This window comes from Cupressus sempervirens, chromosome 1, assembly GCF_028749045.1.
Source record: "Cupressus sempervirens isolate cs-2001-9-10 chromosome 1, ASM2874904v1, whole genome shotgun sequence".
NCBI lineage: Eukaryota > Viridiplantae > Streptophyta > Pinopsida > Cupressales > Cupressaceae > Cupressus > Cupressus sempervirens.
The window spans coordinates 803029118-803041406 of NC_143118.1; the positions used below are offsets into that span (position 1 = coordinate 803029118).

General features: G+C 32.8%; 1 protein-coding gene across 1 annotated transcript; it reads left to right on the forward strand.

Moving 5' to 3' along the window:
- Positions 1-819: 819 nt before the first annotated feature.
- On the forward strand, positions 820-6583 carry LOC149580307 (glycosyltransferase family protein 47). Its single transcript, XM_089790288.1, has 5 exons — positions 820-1094; positions 2151-2468; positions 2597-2719; positions 4198-4365; positions 4529-6583. The coding sequence occupies exons 1-5, from the start codon at positions 1014-1016 to the stop codon at positions 6206-6208; spliced, it is 2370 nt and encodes a 789-aa protein (XP_089646414.1). The 5' UTR covers positions 820-1013; the 3' UTR covers positions 6209-6583.
- The last annotated feature ends 5706 nt before the right edge of the window (positions 6584-12289 follow it).

Below are 12289 nucleotides of genomic sequence, written 5' to 3' on the forward strand. Positions count from 1 at the left end.
GACATTTTATACAAGTATTTTTGTCACTTTAGGGTTCAAATTAGTTACAACATGTCAGCTAAAAAATGCTGATAAAATAGCCTCGAAAATATTTTTCTTGGCCCACTGAGGAATTATGAAGTATGTACACTACTTCAACATGAACATATTGAATAATATAGTTATATTATTTAATGAAGATTAGTTTACACAACCACTTGTAAGGAAATTCAAACACTAACTTGATCTTACTTGCTACCAAGTCCCATATTTCTATTCTTACATTTACAAGTTGTCCCTAAAAAATTGTATTCTAATTTCCTCCAATTAACAACTTCTATCTTTGTAAATTTTTGATATTAAAAGAACACTAAGAACTTCGAGATTACTTAAAGAAAATTTCTAAACCTTACCTATCTAAATAAAAAAACCACTACTTTTAAAATAATGTGAAGATTATATATTCAAACCATTGTTTCATTTTGTCATCACATAAAAATTACGGCAAAACACTAAATAAATACATATGATGCATAGGTACACTATAAATGAGGTCAGTAGGGATACACCTTTGCTCATAACAACTAATATCTGATAAGGCCGCCAGCCACTAATAAACAAAAAAACAAAACAAAACCACTTTCCCCATCACCAGATTAATTAAACAAAACCACCGCATGAAATCCAATGATTAAACATCTGGAAAACAACTAGTGGATAAAGTTAAATGCTATGTCAACATTTATGCAGCCATTGTCTATTGACACAACAAATCCTCAGCCTTAAAAAATATTAAAAAAGGTAATATCAGAAACAATCAAAATGTTTAAAAAAAAGGTCAGGAAGGTTGGTCTGAAACCATGCATTTGTTGTGAATTTTTCGGGTGGGTATATTTAGCTTTTCCCCAGAAGGATCTAGTTTTCTTACACTTTTCAATGTTGAAAATTGGAGCTTTTCTTGGATACCCATAGCACACATTTCTCCCTTCCCACAGTCAAAGTTTCTGCCTTCTGTGGGTACATGCTCAGTGTATATGTACTTCCCATATGGTAACCGTCCCCAAGAAGCGCTTTCTATTGAACAAAGGCATGCGAATGCCGTAATGGCCGGAGAGGTAAGATCTGATGTGGAGGCTTTAATTTATTCGAAATTACTTAAAAAGTGGTTGGCTGTATATTTATTGTGTATATGCCGCTTCCTACTCCTGGGCATCCGTGGGCATGCGCAAGTGTTGTGTCTCTTCGGTTTTTAAATTTTTTTTTTCAAAGTTGTTATGATAATCCTGAGCCTAGTGAAGGCTGGATGTCTAATGTACATAGATCATCTTTGGCTTGGGTGTTTGTGGGTTTGTGTAAGTTGTTCCGTTTTCTGTTTTGGGTTTTATTTTTTTAACTAAATGTTTTGGTTCCTGCTTTGGTTCAAGAGGTAGGAATGTATACTTAATGAATATATGCTGGGTAGTTGTAATTCGTGGGTACTTTAAGGATTGCTTTGTAAGCTATGTTTTTTAGAAATATTCTCTATTTTTTTAGTAGATATGGATAGTTTCCTAAAGAGAGAGATATTTATTTATGCAATCTAGGTTATATTTATTTATGCAATTTAGGTTATATTAAATGTGTATATGTCGCCTCCCCTGGATATCTTGTAGGAAGGGGTTTAAGTTTTAGTCATATGCATTGTTGGACCGATCTTCTAGAACTTTTATGCGTATAAATTGACTCGGTGGAGGCATAAATATGTATATATTTTTAACTAGAAGTCTTTAAGTGTATATGGAAGCATTTCGTCGATTTCCTGGAACTGTGCGGCGAAGAGATTTGTTTGAAAAAGGAAAGTTAGGGTGGGGATGTTTGTGGGCATCTTCTGCAGTTGGGATCATGGTCATCAATGGCATGGATTTCTAGAAAGTTGGTTTTTTTTGACTGTATAGTAGTCAATACCCAATGGGAGGAACACAAATTTGACTTTTATCTTGGGAGGGAGAAAATGTTTTGGTCTGGTTAGGAGATGGTTGGTATTAATTTGATTGGGAATCCCTGAGCTTTTATATATCATTTAAACGGTGGGAGGCTGAAGAGATGTGTTTAAAAGTTCCGGAGGAAGTTATTCGCTTGCCTTAGAGTACTACGGGCATAAGTTCACCTGTAGTTGAATTGTTATTTGGCAGGATATGGGGAAAGGATTGAAGAATTCGATGTCAAGTAGTTTGAGTGGTGCCGGATGTTGTGACATGAGTCTGAAATGCCGCTGCAAATGGCGATTGGATTCACCAGCTCGAACATGTGTGCTATCTCTATCTTTTGTATTTTTTATAGCGTCACTCCTTATTTTTGTGGCGCTTGGGATATTTTTCGCCTGGCTCACCATATCGCCATTTGAGAAGCCCGCTATGAGCACTCTAGGGTGCGAAGAGGATGATGAAGGTTCTTGGTCTATTGGAGTTTATCGCGGCAGTAATCCGTTTGCATTGCACCCAATTGAGGATGTATGTAATCTTGGACTCCTTTCTTTAATGCCCTTTTTAATGTTCTATTTCAATTAAAGATTGTGCTGCCATTTTTTCAAGGAATGCTTAACTGAAGTGCCCAATTTGTAAATGATTTAATTGAACAGGAAGGAGTGAATAATGATGGCGCTTCAGCCTGGCCTGTTGCTAATCCTGTACTCACATGTGCATCTGTCTCTGGTGGTACTCATCCAAGCAATTTTGTGGCAGATCCTTTTCTCTATATTCAGGTTTGTAAAAATTTGCAAATATTATCTCCTTACTTGTACCAGCACATCTGATAAGTCCTTTATCTGTCAGCCTTTCTCAAACTTTTTCTTGACGATTTGGTGTAGAGGGAATGGAATCCATATCTGTCCTAGCTAGGATATACATCTATATGTCTATCAAAATCACTTGTAATGGACGGTACCTTTCATTTTTTGGCATATAGAAAATGTACTGAAAAATATGGTTATCAACGCTCTCTATAAAGAGGAGAGTGGTTATGCTGGATAAAAATTATATGTTGTGCTCGTTGTCAATCGACATTTCAGTGTGTGATTATTTGAAAAATTTCTTTGTTATATATATTCCTAGAAGTACAAGGAGATGAGAATGTGTACAAATTTATGCCTTATTGGGTACAATATAGAAGTCGATTTGCAAGAGTAAATGGTACTCTCCTTTTTTTGGCCAAATAACTGTTTTTGTTATTGTAACTTGCAGTGGAATATAGCGCTTGGCTTTCCAATAATTTTTAGGTTGCTGGTTGACAGGGAAATGGATGCACTGGTTTTTATAAAACAAGTGTAATAATTCAAAAAAATTGTATGCTTTCCATTTTGCTTCCACTGTGTGCCATGAATATATAAGAACAATAAAAATCAAACATTTTTTAACTGGTTTGCATTGTCTTCTTATGCTGTAGCTTTCCGTTTTTGTTTATGGTAGGGGATGTATGTCTCATAATTTCTTTGTTTATGTTAGTATTGTTTTGATATTTCTTTTCATGTTATTGTATTTACTATTTACTATTTACTATCAACTATTCTATTCTACTGCACTGAGAACGAGTTCATGTCCAGTTGTATGTTTTGGGTTACAAATATTGCCCATTGTAGATTCATCAGAAATTGTTGCAATTACTTGTTTTTCAGTCTTTTATTTCTTTCGCTTTTTATAAGATTTTTGTGCCTAAAATGTTAATCTATGTGAAACATGTTTGGATGGTGTGTGATGTACTATTCTAAAAAGACTGTGGGAGTCATAGTATCTGTGTATGTTCTGAAAGCTTTTTAATTTTTAGTCCTCTCAACAAGCTACTTTACTCTCTTGCCACCATTTGTTCTCTTCCTGAAAGTGATCTAATTTCATTAGTTGTTTGTCTATGTAGCCTGTTTCTTATTTGTTTAAACTGTAAAAGTTAAAGGGTAATTGGAGACCATTTAGCCTCACACCTTGATTGTTGAAGGCATTTCCATTTTAGTTTCTTAGTTTTTGCATCTGTTTATGAAATCCATCATTTTCCCATGTTACCGATCATTTTACCATGTTACCGGACAAACTGCTTGATGCATAATTTTAAGAAATGATTGGACTTTAGATTATTATATCTCTATAGAAAGTAAAAACAAACATACGGTAATGATAATTCCAGATGATATTCATTTTTGTATTATTGTTTGTTTAGCAAACCAAAACTGATTTAAAATCTTGAGGGGTACAGGGAGATGCAATATACCTGTTCTTTGAGACAAAGAATGCTATTACAATGCAAGGGGACATTGGTGTGGCAAAAAGTGTTGATCAAGGTGCAACATGGCAGCATCTAGGCATAGCTTTAGATGAAGAATGGCATCTTTCTTATCCATACGTTTTTAATCATGATGGGCAGGTAAGGCAAAAGTTTATTTATTACCTGTTCTCTAAAGATTTGCTTCTGTTCAAACTTGTCTTGTATAATAGAGTTGATGCTCTTATTTAAGTCATATTGTGATTGTTATTTAATGTTTTCATATGAAAAATGCATGCCTTCTTACTTAGCCTTTGAAATGCAGATATACATGATGCCCGAGGGTAGCAAGAAGGGCGATATTCGGCTTTACCGTGCATTGGATTTTCCTTTGCAATGGCGGTTGGAAAAGGTGCTCCTGAAAAAGCCACTTGTAGATGCTTTTTTAATCCACCATAATGATTATTTCTGGCTTTTTGGGTCAGATTTTAGTCGCTTTGGTGCAAAAAATAATGGAGAACTTGAGATCTGGTATGCTGATTCATTGCAAGGTAAATGGAAACAGCATAAAAGGAATCCTGTGCATAACGCTGATAAAAGCTTAGGTGCAAGAAATGGTGGAAGGCCTTTTGTGTATGAAGGTCAGCTGTACCGATTAGGTCAAGATTGTGGGGACACTTATGGTCACCGCATACGTGCATTTAGGATAGATTCTCTTACCAAGGATAAATTCAAAGAAGTAAAGGTTCCCCTTGGATTCATTGAATCCAAAAAAGGTCGAAATGCATGGAATGGTCTTCGGTATCACCATTTGGATGCACAACAACTATCTTCAGGGGCTTGGATTGCCGTTATGGATGGAGACAGAGTTCCTTCTGGGGATTCAACTAGGAGATTTCTTCTTGGGTCATTGGCCATGTTCTGTTTGGGAGTGCTGATTATTGTTGTGGGCGTTATACTGGGTGTAGTGAGATGTGTTTTTCCCCTGAGTAGGTGTTTGGGTGGTGGAAAGAGAAATGATGCTTCCACATTCTTGACACGTCCTCATTTCACATCAAAATTACACAAGGTATTCTCTCGCTTGAATAGAAGTAGTGATGCCTTACGAGGGAGATTCAGGTTCAACACATGTGGAGGTGTATTGCTGCTTTGTTTTCTTTCTGTGCTTGCAGTAGCATCTATTTGTGTAGCCGTTCGATGTTTTTTTGGTGGGAATGGTGCAGAAGAGGCATATTCAGTGCAAGGTCAGTATTCACAGTTCACTATGCTTACTATGACATATGAAGCAAGACTGTGGAACCTCAAGATGTATATCAAACACTACTCTCGCTGTGCATCAGTTAGAGAGATAGTTGTTGTTTGGAATAAAGGGCAGCCTCCTAATCCAGAAGCTGATTTTGATTCAGCTGTACCAGTCCGGGTGAGAGTTGAAGAAAAAAATTCATTAAACAATCGTTTCAAGTCTGACCCTCTCATCAAGACAAGAGCTGTACTTGAATTGGATGATGATATAATGATGACATGTGATGATGTTGAAAGAGGCTTCAAAGTTTGGCGAGAAAATCCTGATCGACTTGTGGGGTTTTATCCTCGTCTAATTGATGGGAATCCTTTGAAATACAGAGATGAGAAATATGCCCGTACAAAGAAAGGCTACAACATGATCTTGACTGGTGCTGCATTTATGGATACTAAGTCAGCATTTCAGAAATACTGGAGTGAGGAAGCTAAAGAAGGGAGAGATCTTGTTGATGATTTCTTTAACTGTGAAGATATCCTCATGAATTATCTTCTTGCAAATCAGAGCTCCACAAGAACAGTTGAATATGTTCATCCAGCGTGGGCTATTGATACATCAAAGCTCTCCAGTGCCGCTATCAGTAGAAATACTCAGATGCATTATAGGGTAAGGACAAATTGTTTGTTGAGGTTTTCTGAGATTTACGGTAATCTTCCTCTGAAGAAGTGGGATTTTGAGAGTCGCAAAGATGGTTGGGACTTATAGCTTTGCAGGCTGAAGTTGCAGGATTGTATATTGTGGAAGTAGTATGCCTTTTTAACGCCTAAAAACTTTTGATGACTGATTTGTATTTACATGTTGAAGACCACTTGTACGTACAGTCTATCATCTTTGTTGTTCACGCAAAACCAATTGCCAAATTTTGTTTGCAGCACTCTTAACAGTGATACAGTGTAAAGGGTTTGTGCTGAGAATGATTCAGAACTTTAGCTTTAGGCCATGTCAAGGTTTGTAGTGTGAGTTGTACAGCTTCTGTATTCAAACAGTCAACAGAATGCCTATCCCAGTTTTGGCGGGATGTTCAAAGTTTATTTTTATAAAAGAAAAATTCTCAGTGGCCAAAATGGTTGCAATTTTGTATTTCTGTGAGTTTTTGTAGCAGCTAGTCATGTTTATTTTCCTGGGAACGATTACAGGCTTCAGCTAATGACTAGTAAAATCAAGAATGCTCGTGTATGCATATTATCATGTGTATTTTTTACATATTTTGAAGTTTTGCAGATTTCCATTCAACACTGGAAGCAACAACACAAGGCAGAAAATAATGTTGTTTGCAAACCAAGTGAAAAGAGTCTGCAAGAGGTTTGCTTCATTTTTTCAAGGTGCATTTTCATATGTTGATCTGTTGGGTTTATGGCTTCATATGTTGACTCTCTGGTTTCCAGGCATATGCCTCATTCTGAAGGCATTTGTGCAACAACACGAGGCAGAAATTAATGTCATTTTTACATGTGATTGCGAAGTGCTCTTTCAACAGAGGTACCTGCCAATGATTGGTCCTTAAGAGTTCGTTAGATTAGTTTATTTGTGATGGAAAATTTGTAAATTCATTTGGATATTTCACTGCCTTAATGATGGAAGAACCTAGTGAAGGGAGCCTGTAAAGAGTAAGAGGTTTGTTTCATTTTTTCAAGGTGCATTTCATATCTTTGTTTGGTGGCATTTCTTGGTTCATTTGTTGGTTCTGTGGTTTCCAGGCATATGCTTCATTCTGAAGACAGGATTTAGAATTTTACATCAGGTTCTATAGTGAAGCCCTGCCATGCTAAATTTGATTATCATCTCCTTTATGAGTTAATATACCCATTGTTTGGCAAATTTGACAACAATAAAAGCACATCACTATTGTTTCATGCCAATTTTATCTTAATCTCGTAGTAGAGCTTACAATGGAGGGTTGGTTTGCATATACCACATTTGAACTTATGTTGCAGTCACATGCTCCTTCAGAGATTATAGAAATGTTTATCGAATAGGCTTAATTTATTGGGAAGACTCTACATGCTATAAATGTTTACTAATTGGACCTGTTTGGCCGGCATTGTAGTTTGTATGCGATTTATTCTCAATTCTAAACATGTAATCTTTGGTATTGTATTTGTGCACCCACTGTAAAGCATCCCTCAATATCAAAACATTTTCTCATGTCTCTGGAAGGAGTGCAGGTGTTACCTGCTTTGATTTTGAACAAACATTACATGTTTTACAATTTCTTCTAATACCCTGTGGCTTTTATCTGGATTATATTTGGAATAAGCAGAAATTGGCAGCATTACAATTGCTGCTAAAATTAAATAACAAAACAATCAGTAATTTATCTAATTTTCCAATATTGAATAAACTTGATCATTGATGATAGGGATAATTTAGAACTCTTAGTATGTTACTCTGTTCCAAACCTAGACCGAAAGACATTCATGGTGATATATGGGAGATGACACAATAATAGAGCACCCTAACTCGGTGCAGTGTGATTGAAAAGGATTATTCACGGGTAGGCACAACCTTGTTCCAGGTGTTTTTAAAGGACACGCTGCCTATTCATGATGGTTGTTTGAGTGGGCACCGGCTACGGTGCAACATATTTGCACCGGCCGGTGATATCATTTCTTCATGTCCATCCATCATCGTACTCTGTCACATCTGTACCATCGTACTCTGTCGCACTGTACCACCGAGTTAATGTTTACGAAAAATACGTATCGTCAGCTGCACATAGTGCAAGGTATATATATTTTTGAATATAATGTAACTTAAACACTTATTTTGTGCGTGCTTGTTTTTAATTTTTACGTAAGTTTATTCAAGTAAAATTTGAATGAATAATTTGTGAGTTCATTCAAATAATTCAACATAGATTTGTTTTACGAATTATCAAATTTGATTTTTTCAAATTTACATAAATTTGAAATTTGTCTCTTTTTTTTTCAAAATTTTAAATGAATTATTTTTAAAGTTTTCTTGATATTAAATTTAAAATTATAAAACTTGACAGTGTATGATTTATAATTTTAAGTTTAAATTTGATAATAGATTATAAATATAATAAATTAGAAGCTATTTTTTCGAAAAAAAAAAAAAAACTTTTATTTAACAATATATAATACTGACAAAATTTAATTATGTTCTTATTTTACAAATTAAAAATAATATAAAATTTATACTAATTGTTTTATTTTGTTGTATTTCATTTTGTTTATAAACATTCTAAAAATATAAAAAATATCAATTACTAATGTGTCATACTAATATTTTAGAATTAAAATTTTAAATATATAAAATATTAAAAAATTCGATTTAAACTCATCTTCCATTAGATGTAATATATAAGTATTTTCTTAAAAATATTTTAATTATCTAAAATAGTATTTCTTTACTATCTTATAATTTTTATGTATTTATAATAATATAAAGATAATAATAAAAATCTACTTATAAATATTTTATCTAACTAAATTAAAATCATTATTGTAATATTATATACAACAAATTTGCATAGTAGTCATAATAATAATAAGCTCGTATGAATAAAAAATATTAAGCATTAAGGTATATATATATATATATATATAAAAGAAGATAGTAAAGAAATAAATACTATTTTAGATAATTAAAATATTTTTAAGAAAATACTTATATATTACATCTAATGGAAGATGAGCTTAAATCAATGTTTTTAATATTTTATATATTTAAAATTTTAATTCTAAAATATTAGTATGACACATTAGTAATTGATATTTTTTATATTTTTAGAATGTTTATAAATGTATTTATAATTACTAATAATAATAATATGAAGATTTAAAATAAGTACTTTTCAATTATTTTTATGTTTTTATATAGTTCGGACTTTAATGAATTTGTATTATCTATATAAAGATATAAAAATGTATCTTTAGATATATGTATCAATGTATATGTTTTCTAAAACTAAAATGTAATGTCTAAATAAAAATTAAAATTCTAAAAGTATATAGGAATAAAACATTAAGATAGTTTAACAAACCTAAGGTAGAATATATATATATATAATCATCAAAATGAAATACAACAAAATAAAACAATTAGTATAAATTTTATTTTATTTTTAATATGTAAAATAGAAACATAATTAAATTTTGTCACTATTATATATTGTTAAATAAAAGTTTTTTTTTTTCTTTGAAAAAAAACTTCTAATTTATTAAATTTATAATCTATTATCAAATTATACTTAAAATTATAAATCATACATTGTCATTAAAAATAGGACAAAGTTTTATAATTTTAAATTTAATATCAAGAAAGTTTTAAAAATAATTCATTTAAAATTTTGAAAAAAAAAAGAGAGACAAATTTCAAATTTATTTAAATAAAAAAATATATATATATATTTGATAATTCGTAAAACATATTAAAATTTAGTAATTCGTAAAACATATTAAAACAAATCTATGTCAAACTCACAAATTATTCATTCAATTTTTACTTAAATAAACTTTAAAAGTTCAAAACAAGCAAGCACAAAATAAGTGTTTAAGTTACATTATATTCAAAAATATATATACCTTGCACTATGTGCAGCTGACGATCGTATTTTTCCTAAACATTAACTCGGTGGTACAGTGTGACAAAGTACGATGGTACAGATGTGACAGAGTACGATGATGGATGGACATGAAGAAATGATATCACCGGCCGGTGCAAATATGTTGCACCGTAGCCGGTGCCCTAACAATTGTGGCAGTGAAGAAATCTCTTAATAGAGTTGACTTAACAGTCATTTTGTAAATCTTCTAGCAAGATGGAATTTTTAAATTGAAGTGTCTTAAGACCTATCACAAGGCCACTCCTAACAAGGTAATTTAAATCCTTTAATAGGGTCACATCCAACATTATGTTTTGTAACCTTTAATAGGGCTGTCTCCTAACATGGCTCACTTTAGAAGAGTGAAAAGTTGTAACTAGTTGCATTGGAAGTTTTTGCAAATTGGGTTTCCATATTAAATCTTGGTGCCTCACGTGTTCATGTTATTTTCTTATTGCTTTATCTTTCTACAACTAAGTTACTAAAGGTTAATGCACATTAATATTTCAAGATTGCTTTTTTAATTGAGTTACGGTGGATTTCTAGTTCTAACTCAGCTATGAGTTATAAGAGAGTTTGTATTGACATCTAAGGGATTTGGAATTGTTTAAGTGGTAACTGATTCACCCCTCCCCTCTTAGTTACTCCTCTTATATTTCTAACAATTGGTATCAGAGCTGTTGGTGCTTGCAAAAAATGTTTCAAGGACCTAAGTTAAAGATCAAGATGGCTTATAGAGGAGAGATTTCCAAGTTGAACAGAGATAAATTCAAAGCATGGAAGGAACTCATGAGGTTGCATTTGGGAACCATTAGAGACATAGGCCTAAAATTCCTAAACACCAAGAATGTGTCATCTCCTGATCCTTTGACTATGGATCAATTGATAGACATGAAGAATCACAACACAATGATGATTGACATTGCTTTTGCTCTTAATTATGTTGAATTTGATGAAGTCAAAGGTTCTCCTATTGCTCATGAAATGTGGAACAAGATGCAAAATATCTATGGAGGAGATGACTGTAGACACCTAAAAATCTTTTAGAAAATAAAGTATTTTTATTTTCTGAAAAAGTCCCTGATGACATCATCATTAATTAATTAATTAATTAATTTATTTTTATGCCATTAAATCCCTTTATCTTAATTAAAAATATTTAATTAAGGAATCCCTCCCAAAAATGTTTAAATCTTATTTAAACATTATTTCCTTATTTATTAATTATTTAATTAATAAATTGACCAAAAATCTCAGAATAAATAAATAATTTATTTTTTGCCCAAAACTTGGCTAGTTTCCTTAAGACCACTAACCTCTTCCAAAATCTTCTAATCCTTCTTTAATTTCAATTAAAGGCTAATCCCATCATTTCCTACCCCTAATCTCAACTCAAAATATTTAATTAAGATTAAATATTAATCCTCATGTTTATTAAAAATATTTTAATAAATATCTTCTCAACCCAAACCCTTGAAATAAATAAAACTTTATTTATTTCCTAAAAAAGGTTTTTTATCCTCATCCTAGGAAGTTTTAGACTCTTTTAGAAAGTCTTCATCCTCATCCAAAGCCTAGACTCTTCTACAAGATGTCAATCCTTATCTTTAATCCTAATCCTAATCCCCTCCTAACTTTGTCACATTTCCTAAACATGGGTTAAGACTTGCTAACCCAAGCCAAAGTTAATAAATATCTCCTCTTTCACCCACCCTCATTTATTGCCATCCACTTGCTCATCTCTAACAAGCTTAATCTAATCTTAACCCAAGCCTAGTCCAAGCCTTAATCATTTGCACATTCCTAAGTCAAGCTTAAGACTTTCTTAATCCAACCGAAGTCAAAATATCTCAACTCTCTCACAAATATCCCAACCATAAAACTTTATGAAGCCCACAAAGCCAAAAATGACTCTTACAAGCCCATTCATTGCTCTTACAAGCCATTATGAAGGTCTTTATGAGCTTTGAGCCTCCTTTGTTGACCCCTCAACCCCCCTTGCTCTAACCAATGACCCTGTGACATGTGTCACTTTTTGATTGGCTATAAGGAAGCACAATCCATGTGCTCTCATCTCATTCAATCTAAACCTTCCATAAGCTTTCTCCCATCCTTGCATCCTAGCCCTTGATCCCTCAAGCCCTTTGCCTATTTAAGGAATCCTCTCCCAAGCCATTTTAAAACAATCTAGAAAGTAAAGCCATAATGCCATTTTG